Source organism: Chlamydotis macqueenii, chromosome 2, assembly GCF_036417535.1.
Source record: "Chlamydotis macqueenii isolate bChlMac1 chromosome 2, bChlMac1.mat, whole genome shotgun sequence".
In the NCBI taxonomy this organism is placed as follows: domain Eukaryota; kingdom Metazoa; phylum Chordata; class Aves; order Otidiformes; family Otididae; genus Chlamydotis; species Chlamydotis macqueenii.
Genome location: NC_141557.1, coordinates 66,109,250 through 66,130,268, shown reverse-complemented (window position 1 = coordinate 66,130,268; position 21,019 = coordinate 66,109,250). Strand labels below are relative to the sequence as shown.

Genomic DNA, 21,019 nt, shown 5'->3' with positions numbered 1-21,019 from the left:
AGTAAAACTGAACAGCTTTTAGCACTCGAAGTTCATTTCTGAATTCAACACAGTGAATGGGAAAAGCAAGCAACTACACACTTGAAAATACTTATTACTCCAAGCAAATATTTCAAGAGCCTATTTAACAGCTAAAGTGTGAAGAGGAAAGTCTATTATAAATAGTTACATGTGAACTTTTTATGTTATACATGGTCAGTATAATAGTAGAGCCTTCTAGATGGTTAGCAGGCACGCTGAGAAGAAAATAATTGACCAGCTGGGCTAATAGCAAATGGAAATGGCTTTGCTGTTTTTTTAAAAGCTGTCCTAATTGTTTAGTTTTACTTTATAAACTATATGTATGCCTTTGGCCTAAGGAAACTTGAGAGCCTTGAACTTCATAGAGGCCTCTGCTGTATGTTTGATATATCAGAACAGATGAGGATAAAAATTTTAACTTCTACTTTACTCCAGACTTATAATCAGACTTTTACAACCAGTCCTATTCATCAACTGCTACTTAGGGTTTGGATTTTTTTTCTCTCTAATACATTGTTTTTACAATTAGATGGATACTTCATAAAATACTTTTGTGAGAATACAGAATTGGCCAGGTAGATGCTTCTCCATAATACTATCTGCATTTTCAAATACTATTTCCATTGCCAGATAGCTCTATTTTGATATTGTCCCCTTGTAGTTTATAGTGAAACTGGCTCAGGACACTCCCTTACTAAGGCTTTTCTAGTGTTGAGAAGCCACTCCATACTCACAGAAAGCTGTCCCAAAGAATAGGATACTCAAGCCTGAATGTTATCACTAAGCATCTGATTTGTAGCAGCTCCTTAAATATATGCTGAATAAATATTTTAATTAAAAAATTCCCATATTAACAACAAAATGGCCAATATGCAAATAAATGTTTAATAAATGGAAAATGGATGAAGATATAGCAATCCAATATAGAATAAAAATTGAATTAAAAAAAAAAAAAGGAAATAAAGGTCAATTAGTTGCTGTTGACAGAAAGATATTTTTGCAGGGCCTTGTTAGTCTAACATCTTTATTAAAATTTGTGGCTATTATTAAATGAAGGTAGTAAAATTTTTTCCAGGGTGTAAATACCACTTCCCACAACATTTGTAGACAACACAGATTTGCCTGATTAGAGTTACTTGCGCAGACAGGGCCCTTCTACAGAGTGAGCTGAATCATTCTGGGATGGCATGGACCTTTTCAAACAAATTGTAGCCAAACATACAATTCCACAAGAAAGAGAGGCTTTACCAATATCATGGGAGGCTGTGGTCTGGAGAGCAGTGACTCCAGAGGAATTGCAGGAGAAGCAGCTGAACAAAGTCTCCAAGTGTGGTGCTGAGAATTGTCGTGGCTTGGAAAATAACGCAGAGAGAAATGGTGGGAAGGAGGGAGTTGAGAAATAAGACTGCACTAGGAGTTTTCATAACTGCATTAGCTATCTTTATTTAAAACGATGTTGAAAATGGGTGTTTATACAGAAGAGAGCGCCAGTATTTATTACAGAGCTGTAGAAAATGCCTTATGAACAGAGACCTGAAAAACACAATCTGTTACAAAAATCATGTTTGATTACAATGTATAAGTATCTTCTGAAGAAGGAAGTATGGAATGACCATCGGCTAACAGAAACAAAAATTAAAATAAAAATCAGTGACTGGAAATTGGAACCATGTACTTTGAAACAGACAGTAAGCTCACATGATTAAGAGGAATAAGTCCCCAAAAAAGCGGGGAATGTTCCATCTCTTTTGATATTAAAATCAAGTTTTAATTTCTTTCCAGGAACTGCAGTTTCGTATTCTAATAAAACACATGTCATTGGGTGAACTAGTAGGATGCATCAGTGAAATTCAGGAGTCCATAATATCCTCCAAAACACGGTGGCCACATTCAAGTGGTTTACCAGGAGTCCTGGGTTTGCAGCAACTCCTGAACTATGCCCAGAACTGTTTTGGGAAAACCGTAGTTTAGTCTGGACCAAAACCCTGCCAGCAACTGTTCTAATAACTTAAACATTTTAAGAAAAATAAAAAAAAAAACCATGTCCAGAAGTATTCCCTGATGTTGTTTAATTTCTTAGTAATGCATAAAGTCTCTGAACAGATAACCTCATTTGAGATTTTTGCTTCTAGATTTCTTTGTTTATTTCTCTCTTCCTTACAGAAAAAGGCACAAATTACACCATTCTTTACATTCAGGCCTAAAGGAATTAAGATGCAACATCACATGACTCAGTAGCACACAAAGATTAAATTCTTCCTCAGAAAAACTGTAAGTTAGATGAAAATCAGGGGAAAGAATTACTCAACAGAACAGCTTATGAGTACAGAACCCACCCACACACCTCATCCTGCCTTCTTTGGGCCCACCTCCAGCCAACCACCCCTCCACAGGAAGAAAAGAAGAACCACCTCCCTGCCTAACACCTTCCACCCCTTGCTTTCTAAATGTACCCTGCTCAGATGGTTAATATTGCACACCTGGTGACAAAAGATCTCAAGACATGCATCATCTGAACCCAAATGGGTCTTGTTGAAACTAAAGATGAGGAAATATTGAAACTCAGAAACAGAGGACAGTTTTTGTTCCTTAGCCTGCACTACATTCCCTGCCTGTTAACAGCAGGGTTACTTCTGCTATTCCTTTCATTTACATTATAATTTAAACCATTAATGCTGGTACATTGGTTTGATACAACCAATTAACTCTTTATGAAGGGTAACATTATTTTAACATTGTAGGAGAGTATCTTCAGACACCTGGGAGCAAGCAGGTGCAATAACAGTGTCAAGCTGTTATAATTTCAAGAGCACAAGAAGATGCTCTTGAAACAAACAGCCCTGCTTTAGACACAGAGCCTCAATGGCAGGCAGAAACAAGCTGTACCGCTCAGCATTGTCTTTATTAATGGACTAGGATAGCTTTCCTGTGAAATCAGTATTCACCAAATTACTCACTGACCTCATACTTGTACTAGCACAGCTGACTTTTTTTAACCTTAAATCACAGTCAGCCTAAATAGACACCATCAAGGAAACCTAGCTATTAAAAAAGCCTGACTGCATGTAGTTATTAGGTTTGTAAGTATTTGCTCCATAGCAATCCCTGCTTCCTTAAGTATGCAATAATTTAAAAGGCTTGTAAACTGGCAGTGGGTGGAGAAGGATTCTGAGGAAGAGTTGTGAAGACTTAGATATGTATATGTTTGTTTGTTTGTTTGTTTGTTGTTATTTTGCATGGCATCTTTTTGATAGGTGAGTAGGGCTTTTATAAATTGGAAAAGAACAGAGAGTTGGCAGGAAGTATGCGTGGGTAAGTTTATGACCAGTGCCTCGGGAAGAAAAACAAAATTACTGTTTAGTATCAGGGAGTTGATAATCAGAGGATTGTTCTTGTTGTCTGTCATGACACTTCTATTTCAAGGTCACATCTGACTTGATCTAGTCAGGGAATAGTTCAGCCTTAAGCAGGAGACTGACCTGCATAACCACCACATCTCCTGCCAGCCTTCTCTGCCTCTACAGCTCTCTGCTAAGTTAAGGCCAGTACCCTCCATCAGCAGCCTGTGAACCTGTTGGGTACATGCACAGAATGCCTGGCTCTTCGTTCTGCCTCATGGTGCCCTTTCAGAGGCTTCTGGCAGTCTTTAGATGAAGAAAGCAATCTTGAGGCAGCACATCTTATAACACTTCTCAGGCTTTTTGTGTATTTCAGTAGTGCTGCCCCATTAAGTAAATCAGGAGTATGTAATTATCCTGTTGTCTTTGCTGCCCTTTACCTCAAAACTGAGACTTCCTGTATCTCAGAGAGATTGTGTATTTACCCATGGTGTTTCCTGGAATGCAAAGAGACATAACATTTGATATAACATTGATGAAGTTGTCAAGTAGTTCATGAAGATCTCACTAATCTCGGCACAACAGTCTCCAAATTTTCCAAGCTCCTCAGGTCTTCCATCTGTCTCACAAGCTTAGAAATGGCATGCTGCAAAATCAGATGAATGTGAGATCTGAAGAAATCTGCTGTTTCCCAACTGATTTGCTGCCATCCCTTTCCCAGAAAGACAAGATCTTCCCAGATGAGTCAGACATAAAAGTGAATTGAGGACCAAAACAAGAATGTATTTGTAGCCCAGCACAGCTATCTCAACTTGCATCACACATTTTCTGAAATTGAAACGCTAAATTGTTTACGAAAAACAGACCACAAGCCTCTCTTTTCTATTCTGCTAAGTTTGGAATGTAAATCTGAGACATGAATTATCTTTCTTCTGATTATAATAAGAAAGTTATATTACACACGTACGCACAAAAGAGCTAGAATCAGAGAAGCATTTCCCTCTGTTCATCTTGATAAATAATAATATGCTTTGCAAGTATATGTTTCTTTCAACAGCTACTCTGTTTAGTCTCAGAATATTGATGGCTGGCTAATTAGGATTTTCATGGACTTGAATCTCTTTGGTTTTGTAAAAGATGCATGGCAAGACTGATCATTTCAAAAATCAAATGCTAAAATCTTTATGCATGACCAGATTGTGCTCAAACCTGGGGACACATAGAGACCAGAAAACCTGACAAGAGATTTTCCATGTGGGCAAGGACTGCACCACAACAGACACTATTCTCTACTAGAAGTAGAGAGAAATTTGCATTGCATACAATGTCTTATCTCATAAGTGTCCACTCCACAAACTTCATAATTTTCAAAGACTTTGACAGCCACACCATAGCACCTCTGCTTTTGCATATGGAGGTTCTCCAGAGGAAGGGAGAAAGATTTGCTCATCTTTGTAATATTACTCAAAGTCCCTTCCATCTCATCACTACCACTCACAGCCAACTATTCTAATATTTGTAGTCCTTGTCCTTGCAATGGTGTCCATGGTGTGCAACGACACTCAGTTATAAAGAAATCATTTTTATTTTAAAGAGACAAAGACTGGTGAGATCAAAGCAAAGTCAACTGCAGTGAAGTGGTGGCAGGAAATGGAGGGAGGAGGTTCTGAGAAAGGCCAGCCTGAGTAAATAATAAGAAAAGTAGGCAAAAGGGATCTTGCCAAGGATAGGGGTGTGTGAAAACTGACATTAAGAGGCTGATCGACAGCTGCTCCTGTAGCTGTTAGTCCCAGCTGCATCTGCAGCTGGTTCTTCCCTTCAGTTTGGAGGCAGATGGTATCACCCCTACATGCATTTTATGCAGAGGATTCTGGAGAGTGGGACAGTGCCAGCCAGTCTCTCCTATATCAGCTGTTACCACCAGGTCTGAGGAAACTTGGATCTGCAAGCTGCATTCCAACAAACCAAACACAGCCTAGAGCCACGGCAGCCAGAGAAGGCATCAGCCCAGTTAAGAACCCTTCTGTGGTCTACACGATACAGAGGAATGCACAGCGTTAAGCGATTTCTTGCGTGGGGCTGTTGTGCAGGTGGTGCAGAAGCTGTAAGGCCAAGGCTGCTTGCTGAAGACCTCACTGGTGGAAGGTGAGATCTCGTTGGCTGCAATTTTCTCTTTGACCACCAGACTCCACTGTCCTGCCTGGGATGTAGGCAGCTGTGACAGCCACGTCTTCGCTGAACTCAGTGCTCCCACCTTGGAAAGCAGAAACGGTAGGAAAAGCCCAGAGGAGTGGGAAGTGGTGTAGATCAGCTGTTATGCAGAGGTGTGTGAGGAACAATTGAAACACGTCAAAAAAAAAGCAAAAAATTCAGTTGACATTGTTAACCGAACTCCTGCAAAGCACAATCAAGAAACCTGGATTTTCATGAACTCTGAACTGGTGGTGTCTCGGCTCCATTTTTTTTCCAGGCACCTGGATCATCCCTGCCTCCACGTTATCCCCTCCCGTATGTTGGCACAAAAAAAAATTCTGTGCAGCCCAGCAGTGACACAGATCAGGAAACGATACAAGCCAAGACTAACCCAGCCCAAATAATAGCTGGCTCTAACTCAGATCAGTTCCCCAGCCACAAGCAAAGGGAGGGGTAGCACAGGAACAAATGATAAGTGAAAGGCAGGACTGCTTCTTGTGGTGGCGGTGACAGCTTCTTGCCTGCTCAAGTTATGTGTGCAACTACAGCCAAAGAGCAGAGGCTCTTAGGGTCAGCACTCAAGACAGAATCAGCCATGGAGGACATTGGATTACTCTACTGGTACCCTATGTTCACGTGACTCCAAGAGGTCCCTAATGTGAACAGCTCTGGACAAAATAGAAGGCCAGAAGTCAGAAAATAGGAATTCCCCAAATGTCTTCATTAGCGTCATGCTCTCTTAGCACTCAGCTTCTGACAGGGTAGGCAGAAGATAGTCCCACAGGGTTAGTTCTGATTCAATGTGGAAACCTTCGGCTCTTGCTAACTTGGTTTCCACTGTAGTCTAAAAAGAATGGGTTTCTGAAGCCTTTATGTGCTGAAATAATTTTCAAGCCTTATTTGAACATATTCTTATTTGTTGTAAATAGTTCTGATGCCTCCAAAATGCATGTCTTGCTGTTACAACCCTGTGATGATGAAGTATAAGATTTTGGACAAGCTGCCAAAGGTTTTGGAGAAGTAAGGCCATATTCCTGCAAAAGTATATTGACAAAACAATTCAAACCAAAGAAAAACACTAACTGATGTTATAGCCAGGCACACTAAAGAGGAAGCTAAGGATGAATATAACTCTACTTATAGAAACCCACTGTGAGATGAAAGGTGGATTTATTTAAGAAAAATTTTTAACGTACAGTAAAGAAATGCCTCTTCACAAGGTGTTGTAAAACTCTATGATCTCAAAGCTAACTTTACAAAAATCCTTGATACAACAAGAGTTAGTGAAATGTTAGGGAAGTTTGGAAGTGAAAGAGAAGAAAGAAAAGGTTTTCCGTCTCCAAAACCAGTAATGACTATGCCTATCAAACCATAGATAATAGGAATTATGAAAAAAAAACAAAACAAAACAAAACTTGTAATTCTGGTAGCACAGTATACTTTGTGTAACTCTGTACCTTTCTAAAAGAAAGGGCTGTTGGTTTTCTGGTTAATAAATAATAAATCTAACCATTTTGCCAAAGCCTGTAAATAAAGAGTCAATTCCAAAAGTCAGCACATTATGAAAAACAGGCTCAGTGCATAGACTCTTTAGGCAAGCATTCAAAAAAGTAAATACAGCGTGCGATTTATCTGATCTGGATAAATGTGGAAAAGGAACCTAACAAACCTGGATTGAATTAAGACATTCCACTAGTGTATCTTTCCTACAACAAGCTCACTAGTTAAAGAAGGATAAGGGAGACCTTATGTACATAGAGATGAAAATCTTCTAGCTACAGAAGAGGCAGCACCCTAATAAAGTAGTCCTGCTCCTGTCTCCTCTAAAGGAGGTAATTTTGAGCTGGATTGATGGAGGGGATATGAGCTCAGCACTGTGGTGCCTGTCTTGTAGGCCCTGACCCAGGGAAGGAAACAGTCCCCCAGCCACTCAGCCATCAATGCTCTTCCTCACTCTCTGCCACTTGTACCACCTCATCTCCAGCCCAGGCTCCCACCATGCAGCTGTGTGTTAAGCAACAATTCCTGTGCCACCTAGAGAAACCTACGGGTTTGAACCAAACACCCAAGCTCTTCCTATTCATTGCACAGAGAGAAACAGGCACCCAAGATTAAGAACTGGCCTTCTACCCTCAAAACAACCCAACCCCAGATAAGCAGGAAGCTTGAGGGGTTCTTACTCCAGCTCTTCACAGCAAATTACTTCCTGAGCAGAAGCTGGAATTTTCTCTCCTTGTTTGCCCACAGCAACCAGAATATTTGGATGATATTGGAGGCATGGGTTCAAATTTGTCATCCGTCTGCTTTGGAAAATGGGTTTGAACATGTATCTTTGTCCTAAAAGAGTGGACGGGCTGTGGACACCCTCCAATGGAGCTGTTCCACTGCCAGGCAGACCACTGCCAGAGCGACTCCTCAGTGGGCGATCTGAAGCGATCGATGGAGAGACCTGGATTCCAGCCCTTTCTCCAGAGAAGAAAACTCCAGAAGATGAAATGGAAATGGATTCCTATCAGAACGCCCCAGAACTGGCTCCCACCCAAAAAGTCCATAAATAACTTGCTCTTTAAAAAGAAAACCTTAAAGATAAAAATACACAAAAAATGGACAAAACATATATTATCAATACTGATCTTAACAACCTTCTGAAGCCAGTTCTTCTGGAGTTAAGAGCATGTGATGTCCAGGCTCCTAACTGTCTCACAGACTTCTACATTGTCCAGGGCCCAGGAGCTGAGGCGAAGCAATCCCCTCTGGATGCAGAGTCTCTCCACTAACAGTTGTTTAGGTTTGAATATCACAAGGGGATTGTTTGTTCTTTTGGTAGGCAATCAGTTCAGTTATACAAAGACTGAAAGAACTTAAAGATTGGAGGTTTGAGTAGTAGACTTAAGGGGGTTAGGTGGCTTGAGAGCAGCTCTGTTTTAGGTTGCTTTGTGTTTTAAATAGCACTTGATCAAGATGAACAAAGTTTCAGTTGATTGTTGTGTGAGGACAAGGTGTAGGAGGCTACTATGGACACTAACTTTGAATGTAAATTTGGACTGAATTGATGAAAGGGATCAGAACTGGCCATAGAGGAAGAAACCCCGTGTCTCTTCTCCCTCCTAGTGAAACCCCTTGGACTGGGCCATGTTCTCAGTGGGTGAGGACTGCGAGGTGTGCTGGAATCCCACAAAGGGCAAGGCAGAAAGTTGCAACAGAAGGACCAACAGTCCAGCAAGCAGTTGATCCCCTAATCCTACAATACAGACACTTGAAGTCACCTTGTGATAACTACCCTGCCTAAGGTCAAGTGTATGTTTCTGTCTTTCCATGATAGGAGCGTTGCACCCTTCCATCTCCTCAAAAAGATAGTCAGACTTGACGTTCCCCACTAAAATCCTCCCTAAAGCAGAACTATGCTGAAATACAGAACTTATAACACATGCATGATTGTTGTTGTATTTTTGTAAGTATCATTTGCTGTAAATCAAAATTATGTTTACCAATGTATGCAGGTAGTGAAGTATAGAAATGGAAGGCATTAACAAGTGTACAGATACATACAGATGTTTTTTTTTTTAACATAAAAGCATGACTACATGCAAAGAATTTAGATTCCTATGGAATATCAACAGACTGTGATAAACCTGCCAACACTTTAAAAAACAAATAATCATTAACTCTGAAAAATAAACTCATATGAACAAAGCAATCATTTCTGCACCACAAAACTGTTTTGATAACTAGAATTAATGGACGTTTCACGGGTATAATGAGAAGATGCTACTAAATGATGCTGTGTTACTGTATGCCCTCTCTAGTTAGGTGGTCTGCTGCTTTCCCTGAAACCACTGAAATAGATGGGATGACTCATTGGTAAAAAAAGTTGTACCCATGCCTAGTTATTTTTTTAAGGCAAAGTGACACTGCAAGGTTGATGCCTTTTAAACATTAAGGGATGATAGTCCTGTAAACGTTTCCAGAAACTGTTAAGTAAATACACCTAGTAACTAGGTCACATGGTGCTTATAGGAGTCATTTCATTCCTAAATTCTCAGATCACCTTCTTAGTAGAAATTTCAGAATAAGGAAGTCAGTTTAGTTTGCTTAGTTTCACTTCTCTGTTTTGTAAAATTTGGTCTCTATTCTAGAAAATATAATCTCTGTAAATTTTATAAGCATAAATGTAGTTAATGAATTTGCACAGGTTTTAGGCATGTACTTCACAAGGGTTCATTCTTTTTAGTTGGTTAGTTGGATGTTTGTTTGTTTTTTAACTCTGAGTAAATGGTAATCCAACTAAGAGGAAAAAGAGTCTAACAACATAAACTGTGTTCAAAGGTTGAAGAATAATTGTAGATTATTTCCAGTAATGTCCCAAATATGTAGCCCTCTGCAGAAAAGCAGAATCTGCTGTTACTTTACTGCAACTCCATCATGTTTGTTCTCAAATTGCTGTCTAGAAGAGAAGGCTATATGCAATTATCTGGGAGGGTAGGCATGCCTATATGTAAGATTATCTCATTCTGAGACTCAGTTTTTCAATCATCTGTCACCTTCTAAAAACTAAATCATTTGGTCTGAAATTTCACAAAGTTGATGGCCTCAGCCTGACTTTTTTTTTGGCCAGAACTATTAAACTACTTGAGAAACACGGCAAAGGAACACAAACTGTCTTTAAAAATTCTGGCAGGCTTTTCTTTGAAGCAAAGCCTTGAAATTTGGTCAAGAATAGCTCTAATAGAATTTTTCTGAAAATGACATTTTTCTGGAAAGTGAAACATAATAAACATCAAAGCTTGCAATTGTTTAGCAGCGATTCACTAATGCTTAGTAGCTGCTTCAGAAGATGTCATCCTAAAATGGCAGTCATGAGTGGATTACAACCCAGGCTGGAAAAGAGCAGACTTTGGCTTTTTCAGGTATTTGCCTGCAAGAATGCTGTGGGAGACTGTCCTGGAGAGAAGAGGAGACCAGAAGATCAGTTGCTTTTCAGGGATGACCTCCTCCCTGCTAAAGATTGGTCTGTCCCAATGAGCTGGAATCCAAGCAAAGGCAGAGAGAGGGTGGCATCAATGAACGAGGAGCTCCTGACAAAACTCAGACTTAAGAAGGAACCATGTAAGAGCTGGAAGCAGGGACAAGTGACCCGGCAATAATATGGAGAAGCTGTCCAAGCATGCATGAATGAGGTTAGGAAAGTCAAAGCCCACCTGAAGTTGAATCTGGAGAAGGATGTGAAAGGCAAGAAGAAGAGCTTCAACAGCAAAAGGAAGATGAGGGAAAATGTGGGCTCGCTGCTGAAATAGAGAAAGAGACTTGATGACAATGGACATGGAAAAGGTCAAGGTACTGAATGCCTTCCTTGTCTCAGTCTTTACTGGTAAGGTTTGCCTTCAGGAATATCAGGTTTCTGAGACACCAGTAAGAAGGTCTAGAGAAAGGAAGATTTACCCTAGGTAGAGGAGGATCAAGTTGGGGAACATTTAAACAAACTGGACATATACAAGTTCATGGGACCTGACAGGATGTACCCATGAGTGTTGAGGGAGCTGGTCAATGTCACTGTGAGACCACGCTTGATAATCTGTGAAAGGTCATGGCGACTGGGAGAGGTTCCTGATGACTAGAAGAAAGCAAATGTCAATCCTTTCTTCAAGAAGGAGGATTGGAGAACTACAGGTCTGTCAGCCTCTCCTCAGTCCCTAAGAAGGTGATGAAACAAATTATCCTGGCAACTATTTCCAAGCGCATGAAGGATAGGAAGGTGATAGAGATTAGTCAGCTTGGATTTATGAAGATGAAGATATGCTTGACCAACCTGATTGATAGCCTTCTACAGTGAGATTGACTGGTTTGGTGGATGAGGGGAGAGTGCTGGATGATGCTTATCTTGACCTCAGTAAGGCTTTTGAGAGCATCTCCTGTAACATCTTCATAGATAAATGGATGAAGTGCAGGCTATGTAAGCGGACAGTGAAGTGAATTGAAAACTGGCTGAACTGCAAGGCCCAGAGTGTTCTCATCAACAGCATAAAGTCCAGCTGGAGGCCAATCATTAGTGGTGTCTGATAGTGGTCAATACTGGGGCCCACAGTGTTTAACATCTTCAATGACCTGGATGATGTGATGTCACACTTTCAGCAACAGCAGGAAGTATGTATCCCACCACTCTCAGTGCTCCCTCCAGGTGTCCATTTGCTCTCATGCAAGTTGTGTTCCGGATGTGTGATCACAAGCACATAACCCCATCCTTCCCTTCTCAGCTCTTCCTTGGATGCATGTGAAGTCAAGCTCCAAATTTTAAGAAACTGAGTTCTTAAAGGTTAATAATTAGGAAAGAGGGTTTTTGTACAATCCCAGTTCTGCCCCTTGCATGCATGCATAATGATGCAGTCTTCTGTTATGTGAACATTACTTCTGCACAGTCCTTCATTCAGTATGAGGGATGGGCAGGTCTCACGTATTAAGTAGCTACTCAGTATTTTCTGTCCTCATAATTCTTCCATATGCAGGGCTATACATTTATTTACTGTCCATTATTATTCAAATACTTCTTAGACACAGTTTTCAAACTCAGGAATTTTTTTTTTGCTGTCTTCATTTCTGTATTGTCCAGAATCTTCTTCATGGCAGAAGTCATGTTAGAATCCAGGTCTCTGGGACAGCTTTTAACCACTTTAACATCAAGGCAAAGCTTAATCTCTGTTGTTGCTTCCACTACCTGCAGCAACAGTCAGAATCCCAAGCAATCCTCATTACACAGATCCATCCATTTTCAGGACAAACGCAGCCTTATCCCTAAATGACACTGCATGAGTAAAATTGCATATCATCATGCAGATAAGACCGTACTCACAAGGAAAGATAAATCACAGCTGCACATGAGTCTTAATTATAGTATCTCCTAAGCCTTTGAGTTCTGCAGGGTATTTTCTCCCCAATAGATACCTGGATGATGACATGCCAGTAGGCAGCAATTTGTTTTTTTATAGAACAACAGAGGTTCTTGGGCCTGCAATTAGCTTCCTTTATGTAGCTCTTTGTACACTTCTTACCCACGTTTTACTTTCCACTTTCTTTAGGTTCCTTCTGTTAGCTCTAGAAAGTGAATTACATGTTTAATAGGTCTGTCTGCAAATTGAGTATCTGCCACAGAATTGTGTGTAAAGAAAAGAAAACGCATCTCTTCTCCCGCAGTGTTTTCTGCACAAGTTAGTTTATGGACAGCAAAGTTGCTTTTCAGATGAACCCCGTGCTTCTCTTTGAAGTTGCTCCACCACTTCCACCACAGTCACAGCACAACTCCACTTCCAGAAGAAAGGAACCTGTCGCCTTCCCCTTCAGATGACATGGGCCATGTCTACTGGCCATCCCATTTGGCTGGTGCACATTTCTGGGACTAGCCTTTTGCAGCTGGTTACAGGGAACTGCTGCCTGGCAGAGTTTCTTCTCCTGCTAGGGTAAGGATTTATGTTCTAGTCTTTTTCTTGTATAAAAATAGATGCTGTCTTTCTGGATTTATTGCAGTTCAGTTAAAGTGTTCTTCTGAGGCTAACAAAATTTTGCTTGTTTCTTGAAATCTTTTAACCTTTCTTACACATTAAGCCAGACCCTTTTCCTTTCCAATTTAAATGAAAAACAACACACAAAGAAACAATATAGGATTTGACTGTTAATAGTTTAGCTTTACTTCATTTCAGTATCTTGACTTATGCCCTTTACAGAGGAATGAGCTACTAGAAGCTTGGATAATGAAAGAACCAATATATGAAAGCGAATTCTGAAGTGTACTGTGCTTTAGCCTGTGCGCTGCCTCTTTTGCTCCCTCTGTTCAACTGTATTTTGCTTCTGCTCTGGGGATCCTGGCTATTTGTGCTACATCTACATGGCTCTTTTTAGACTTTAGTCTTTCTCTGTTCTTTCTCTTTAAAGGCCTGCTCTAAGGACTTTGTATTTTTGCTGTTGTCATTTTGCTGTGTTTGTACCTTGTTTCTTTTTCATCGCTTTTCTTTCCTTATGATGTAACATTGTGACCCATGTTGCTTCTCTTCATCTTGCAGGATCCTTGATTATTAGATTTTTTCCCCCTTATTTCTTTTTTTTTAATTTTTCAGCACTGCTGTCTCTGTCCACATTGCTTCCTAGATGTCTTTTTTCCTCTCCTTTCTTTCCTGAAAAGTACCCGTTACTCTTTTCACAGCTGCCCACGGTTACCATTCTTTCCTCTTATTTCCATTCGCTTTCCTCTAGTATATTCAAAAGCAATGTAGTGTTACCGTTCTTTATTTTGAACTATAAGCGAGCTTACTGCCCACCTCCCTGCACATTTCTCTATATCCGGACTTTTTCCTCCCCCTTCACCTGCTGTCCTCACCCCTCACCTTCTGCCCAGCACTGGCCCTCGGATGCACGCCAGGAACTTTCTCCCGCTAAGAGGCAGCGAGTCCTGGCGTAGGATGCCCTCGCACGCTGGGTGGTTAGTTGAAGATGGCAGAGAGGGTGGCAGAGGAAAACCAGAAAAAGACATTCCAGAAGAAGACTGAAGATGAACTCTGCAGTAGGGAGAGATTTGTGTTTCTCCTCACTTCCTCACCTGGCCAGCCCAGGCACAGCTCTTCACATGGCCTTCTCAGATGCTTCACGTTCTGCACAGGCACAAAGCTGGACATTGCTGGTTGACTCCTTAAGAGTGGTCCACAGTAGCAGAACTGCAGGTTTAGATTAAATTTTAAACAATGTCAAGATTCTGCAGGAGAACATGAAATTTTTCAGCCAAGCCTTGCTCGTGCCTGGGCTGCAAGGGCCATAATGAAGCCTTGGAAAGGGTTTTACCTTTGGAAATGTCCTGGATGCTCAGCCCAAACTTACGTCATCCCTAAAGAAGTTCCTTCTCTATTCAAAACCCTCCAGTATCCCTGGATAGGCTGCTGCAGAGTTTCCTCACTTCAGTATCTATTGATACCCTAGACTAAATCTAGTATTGCTGAACATTTTTTACAATAAGGGTGGTGAAACACTGGAACAGGTTGCCCAGAGAGGTGGTGGAAGCCCCATCCCTGGAAATGTTCAAGGCCAGGCTGGATGGGTCTCTGAGCAACCTGATCTAGTTGGGGATGTTCCTGCTCCTTGCAGGGGAGGGGTTGGACTAGATGACCTTTAAAGGCCCCTTCCCACCCAAACCATTCTATGATTCTATTAAAAAGTCCGTTACCTTCCCTAGGGAGGAAGAGCAGTCTCATTGTGACCTTTTGTGTATCAGATCACCACTGCCATATCGTCTTCCACTGCTTTTCATCCTGAAAAACAAAAGCCAACCTTTGTAGTAGGAGGCATTTTCCTGGCCATGTTTTATTGTTCTTGTTTTCCGTCTGGATTCTCTCCAGGCTGTATCTTCCCTATCATGCAGTGCCCCAAATTGTATGCAGTAGTAGCTTAATCGTGGCCTCTCCAGCGCCAAATGGAGCAGAATTTCCTCCTTTGATGGAAAACATGCCCAAAATGGAAAATGCCCTCTTTTTAGCTGCCACAGCCTCACACTGTGGGTGCCCTCTCTGTGTGAGCTGAGGTCAGACCAAGAGGGAACTACGAGTAGAGCCGCAGACTTGATGGAGCCACTTGTTCATACACCTGCTAGTGACAGAATTGGGGAATGTTACCAAGAGAGAGGGTCTTCATCTGCCCAGTTCAGCAGCGTCGGCCTGGACATGCAACCTGCAGCATGTCTGTTGGGAGCACTGGTGGCAGGGGGTGACACAAAACATGGGAAAATTGGGCATGGCTAGTGATGGGTGGGCAGGGTGGGGTGAGGGGATTTATTATGTTAAGGGGGCATTTCAGTTTAGAGAGCATTTTGTAAGAGAAGAAGCTGCCCAGAAAAGTGGAAACAGCTGGTGGACACCGTTTGGCTGTTTTACCTCTTGGAGGTGATGCAGATCCTAAGGGAAGGGATTATTATGGTGGGTGCTCTCTTGTCGTGGAAAAAAAAAAAAAGGAAATGTCTCAGATAGGCAGGCCTGAAGATGGATGGGCGCAGGAGCGTGAAGACGACGGAGAGCGTGAAATCCCGCGTCGGGACGCCTTTAAACGGCTCCCCAAAAACTCCACCCGCAGCCCCGTCTCCGCTCCGGAGGGAGCCCGGCGGGCCCGGCCCGGACAGCGCCGAGGGGCGTGGCTTGGCCGGGAGGGGCGTGTCCGAGGGGCGGGGCGTGAGTGCCCTCCGGCGGGCACGTTGCGGCAGGCGCCGCCGCAGCTGTCACTGTCAGGGAGCCGGCGAACCGGCGATCCCGGCTCCGCGGAGGGGGAATCCCCCAGCCTCGCCCCCGCAGCCAATCGGCGGGAGGCATGCAAATCGCGGCGGCGGGCCAGTGGGAAGGGAGAGGGGCGGGGAGGCGGTGCCCCGTTGGACGGCGGGGACCAATGAGGCGGCCAGACGGGCGGGGCGCGCCCCGGGGGCGGGGACATGCAAATTTAGTTTGAAAAGAGGGCGGGAAATCTGAGTTTCGCGGGAGGCCCTTGGCGCGTAACCCGTCTCCTTTCCCTTCATTCATTGTCAGCAGCCGCCGCTTCCTGGAGCCATTTTCCAGCCGGCCCCACACAGCGGGAGCGGCCCCGCTCCATCCGCCGCATCTGCCCGCCCTGCCGCCTCCGTCCCTCCCCGGCGCCCCGCATCCTGCAGCCGGGGCCCCCCCGGCAGCCGCAGCCCCCAGTATTTTGCGCGGGGCCTCGGCATCGAGGAGGAAAGGAGCTGGGAAGGCCGGGGGGGGGGGGGGCGGGGGGGAGGGAGGGAGGGACGGGGGGGAGGAGGAGGAGGAGGAGGAGACGCGGCTGCGGGGACAGACCCGGAGGGAAGGATGAGAAGGGGACTCCAGCCGCCGGCCCCGGCAGCGCCGCCGCCTGCACCGTCCACCGACTCCCGAGCAGCCCCCGCCGCCTTCCCGGCCCGCTTTGCCGCCGGCACCTTCATCCAGATCCGCAGCACCGGCGCGGCGCCGGGGACGCCCTGTGTTGTCTCCTCTTCCTCCTCCTCCTCTTCCTCCGCCGCCGCTTCCCAGGCTGCCGGTGCCTTTGCCCCGGTGGCGGAGGGCGGCCAGCCCGCCGGCAGCTCGCTGTACTGCACCCCCCACGGACCCGCCGGCAGGACGGCGCTGCTGCAGCCCGCTCTCGGCGGAGGCCGCCCCCCGGTAATTTTGGTTGGTTTTTTTTGTTTTTTCTTTTTTGTTTTTTCTTTTTTTTTCCCCCCTCTCTGTCCCCGCGGGAGGGTGAAGGGGACCATGTGGGGATCAGCGCCCAGGCAGGCCCCTCACCCCGCTGGGGGTGGGCGTCGAGGTGGGGGGTGGGGGGGCAGGAAAGGCGGAGGCAGCGCTTTGTTGCAATAAACTTTCCTGCCTCCTTCCCACCCCCCGCTGCCGGGTCCTATTTAAAAGGAGAGAGAAAAAAAAAAAAAAGGAGGGGGGGAATATCCCCCGCCACGTCCTGCCGCCCGGGTGCAAAGAGCGAGAAGCGGGCGGTGGGGAAGGGCCCCTCTTCCCCCAAGGGCGGGGGAGAATGGGGGGGCCGGGCCGTGCCCCGCCGGTGTCTCCGCTTCACCCCCGGAGCCGCCGGTGACGTCTGGCACACGTGCGCGGAGGCCGCGGCTGTGACTGGGAGCCGGGGCGGGCGGGGAGGGGGACGCCGCTTCCTCCTCCTCCTCCTCCTCCTCCTCCCTCTGGCCTGGGACAGCCCGACCGCCGGTCCGGCCGCCCCCGGCCGCTCTCGGAAATGCCCCTGCAGCAGGTCAGTGATTCGTGGGGCGGCGACGTTCAACGACCCCCTCCCCCCCACCCTTTTAAAATTTCCTCCCCCTCCCCCCCCAAAAAAAAAAAAAAAGAAATTCCGCACCCCCCACTCGTGGGGTTTTCTTTGTCCTCGCTGTTTTCGGGTGCTCGCTTGGCCCTCGTGGGCTCTGCCAAGTTGGAGAAGCGGGGAGGGCGAGGGCCATCCCCGCCGAGAGGGGGGGGGTCGTAGACGCCACGTGGGGGGGGCTCACCTGTCCGGAGGCGGGCAGGTGAGCCCCCCCGCGGCGTACACGACCCCCCGCCTCTCGGCGGCGTGGGATCGCCAAACTCCCGCCCCCGGTACACCCCTGTCCAGGCAAGAGGGGTTTTAACACCCCCCAGCCCCCCGCCCCCATCCAGTCAGTGATGGTCCAGGTACCTCGGATGCAGCTGTAATTCTTAAATACTTTTTGCAAGAGCTTGGGAGCAGCCTGTGCGTCTTCGTGCAGCCGGGAGAATGGCAGGAGGTGCCTTTTACACGTGCGGTTTTTATTTATCTATCTATATATATATATTTTTTTTTTTTTTTTTCCTCCAGGTGTGGGTTGCTGAGGTAGTGGTGGAAGTTTCAAGGCTCAGCAAATCCCATCCAAACCTTTTTTCTTTTTTCTTTTTTTTTAAATACAATAGTCACTGTAAAAGATAACTGATTTTCCAGTGCCCCTTGCCTTCAGTGTATCCTAACAGTGCTTGGTGTCAAGTTGGCTGGGTCAAGAAGCTTTGTAAATATTTGGCTGTCCTATGTAAAGGTTTGATTCCTAAAAGGCAAAATTCCTGAAAGCAAATGCAAAGAGGAGCATATGTAACAGAATGGTTCTGGGAGAGTAATTGTACAAGTTTTGTTGGCGGGATGTTGGTGTCATAGGAGACCCCTAAAATGTCTCCTTAATGGATGCCATGAGATCTTTAGATATGAATTTAGTGCATTTTTTTTTTTTTTTTTGGCATAGCGTTCACCTCTAATAGGAGGAACTTCTGTCCATAAAAGCCTAGGAAGGCTTCTTCTCCCCCTTAAAGATTTGGAAGCAGGAAGGCAATTTTGGGCTCCACCTGCAAAAAAAAAATCCCCATGCAAGCTGCAAGTGAGTTTTTTGTATAGCCCCCGTGTTTACTTTGGGGACAGACACAGGATGGAGGAAGAAGAGAGTGGTCAGGCCGGCGGTATCTTTAGGCTGGGGCTGGCACCCTCCCAGGGTGATAAGTCATTTGTGGCACGTGCCAGGAAAGGGGCTGCGCATCCTGCTCTGCCCTGACAGCCGTGCTTACCCTCTTGGAGCCACGCTGGTTTGCTGCAGACCCATCTTTTGGGACAGTGAGGCTGAGGGTCCCTAGTGCTCTGCCTTGTCTTTCTGCTCTGCAAGCTGCTTTCATCATCTTGGCGAGGAGATGACCCAGCTCTTTTGCAGTTCTCCAACTCCTGCCTAGTTTTCCTCAAAACTCACAGAGGGCTTTCTGGGACTGGGAGGCGAGGGTATTTTCCTGGTTGGCTTCTAGCTGAGCAGTTTTGAGAAGCTGGTATCACAGACTGGTGAGAGGAGTGAGGAAAATGCTGGGTAGTTGAGGCGGTGAGCTCGGGTGAGCAGCACCGATGTAAATTTAGCGCTTGATCAGTTGAGTTGCAAGTAGTGCCTGGAGACCGAGACCCTCAGCTGAAAACAAGGCCCTGCTATGCAAAAGACTGTAGGGATCAGTCTAAAACTTGGCCAGCACACCTGCGCTGGTTAGGGTTATGAAAATACTCTATCTTTGCAGATGTGACTGCACTGGCAACCCACCCATCACTTCCAAATATAAACTGTGGTATGACTGGAAAAGAGTCAGTACAGCGGTACAGTTTGGGCTGTTCGGGGAGGCTCTTGGCCATACCAGCACATGAAAAAGTTTCTTTTGCTGAAGTAAGCTGCTTTCCCCCATGGGAATTCCTTACTTGAGCTATGGTTGTGTAAGCGTAACCATGCTGGAAAAGTCTTGAAAGGTGGCCTAGTCCATAATAACAGCCAGCTCTAGGCCTGGAGAGATGAGAGTCTGCACACTTCTCCATCTCCCAGGCAGGTGTCTTGATACTGTCCAAAACCTGTTCCTTGCTCTGTCGTGACAGCTCCTGCGGCCGAGGGTTGCTAACCAGGCTTTTGTGGCCTGGTGAGCCAAGGCTCTGGGATGCTGTGATCCAGGTTGCCTGCCTTTTCAACCTGAGGAGCTTTTTCACGATTCCTGTGGAGTTAATAGAAAGTGTTACCGGGCAGATCTGAACCCCTGCCATGGCTTAAACACAAGCGGTAATGAAGAATTAACTCTTGAGAAGCAACCGTCAGCCTGCGCTCCTGTGCAAAGCCTGCCCTCCTGTGCCCTGATATGGGCTGGTGCCTCTTCCCTTCTGGAAGCTGAGGCTTCCCAGGATGGAAAATTAACTCTAGCCAGAATAAAGAAATAAAGATTTTCTGCTGGGCAGGCACGTTGAACTGGCTAATGAGGTTTGGTAAGTGCCAGGGACTATCAAGGGAAGGTGGTGGCCAGGGAGAGGGCATGGGGTAGACACCATGCCATTTTGGTGGCACCGAGCTTGCAAATCAACTTGGATCCTCATGAAAATGGAGGAAAAATTAATGTTTGAGGTACCCCGAAAGCTTTCTCGCTGGTGTTGGCTTCTCGCTTGGTGTGAGAAAGTCACTACCATTTGCAAATCCCACTACTTAAAAATGGGGCTGCTATAAAAGCAAGCTGCTCAAAATGTTTCCAATTCAAATACTGGAGAAGTTCTTACTGTCTTTGGGTTATAAAGATAAGCCTTTAAGAAGAGGGCCATTTTCTTAGCCATGAGAAAATGCTTAAATGGAGACACCACCCACATGTTAAGTCCTTTTTAAAAGGGGCTAAATCCTCTTAACAAGAATATCTTTAGAGAACTCCTGTGGCCTTTAGATGACATGAGCTGTGGAGAGGCTGGTTCGGCATACTTCAGAAGGGGGCGGGAGGATTTACATTTCCAAACTGAATACTTAGCACCTCTCATTTTTCTGGTGGTTTAGAAAGTACCTCTTCCTCCCTCCTTCCCAGCAAGTCACAGCTGGAAGGGGAGAAAAATGGGGTAACGCACAATCTTTCTCCCAGGTGTTAGGTAAAGGAGCAGGCCAAATAGGACAGAAATACTGAACAAGGATTTCAGGTGTGGGAGAAAACACTTTTAAGTTGCATAAAGGAAGAGGGTAGTTAACTAGGATCTTTTTTTTTTTTCTTCAAGAATAGAAAGTTTTGACTGTGCGGAATACAGATTTCTTCATATTCAGAGCTGTTTTCATATTTCTTTGCCTGAAATTCCTAGTTTGTGCTACTAGGAATGAATGCTAGCATGAGACCGGAGTCTTTCCTCTTTGAATAGCATTTAAGGCAGTTTTTTTGGTTTAAATCCATCTCCTTGAGCAACAGGCTGCTTCCGAGCCCAAGGAGGTACCACATGGTCCTTTGGCACAGCTGTCTGAGGAGAGTTCAAAGAGGTATAAATCCTGACTGCCCAAACTGTGCCAACAAGCATCTAGTGGAAAGCAGGCATCCTAATAAAACTGTGCAGGAATAGCCTGGAGCTTGGTGTGCTTGCTGATGGCAGCTTTGCTATCCTCACGCAGAGTCCAGCTACACTGGTGCAGCACCAGAACTACTGAAATACGGTAG

General features: G+C 45.1%; 1 protein-coding gene across 2 annotated transcripts in view; it reads left to right on the top strand.

Annotated features, from left to right (window-relative positions):
- The first annotated feature begins 16,390 nt into the window (after positions 1–16,390).
- E2F3 (E2F transcription factor 3) overlaps positions 16,391–21,019 on the top strand; it is a 46,691-nt gene continuing 42,062 nt past the window's right edge. For both annotated transcript variants that reach the window (XM_086743162.1, XM_086743161.1), the window contains exon 1: positions 16,391–16,720. In XM_086743162.1, the coding sequence (XP_086599288.1) occupies positions 16,391–16,720 (330 nt within the window). The remainder of the gene's footprint in view (positions 16,721–21,019) is intronic.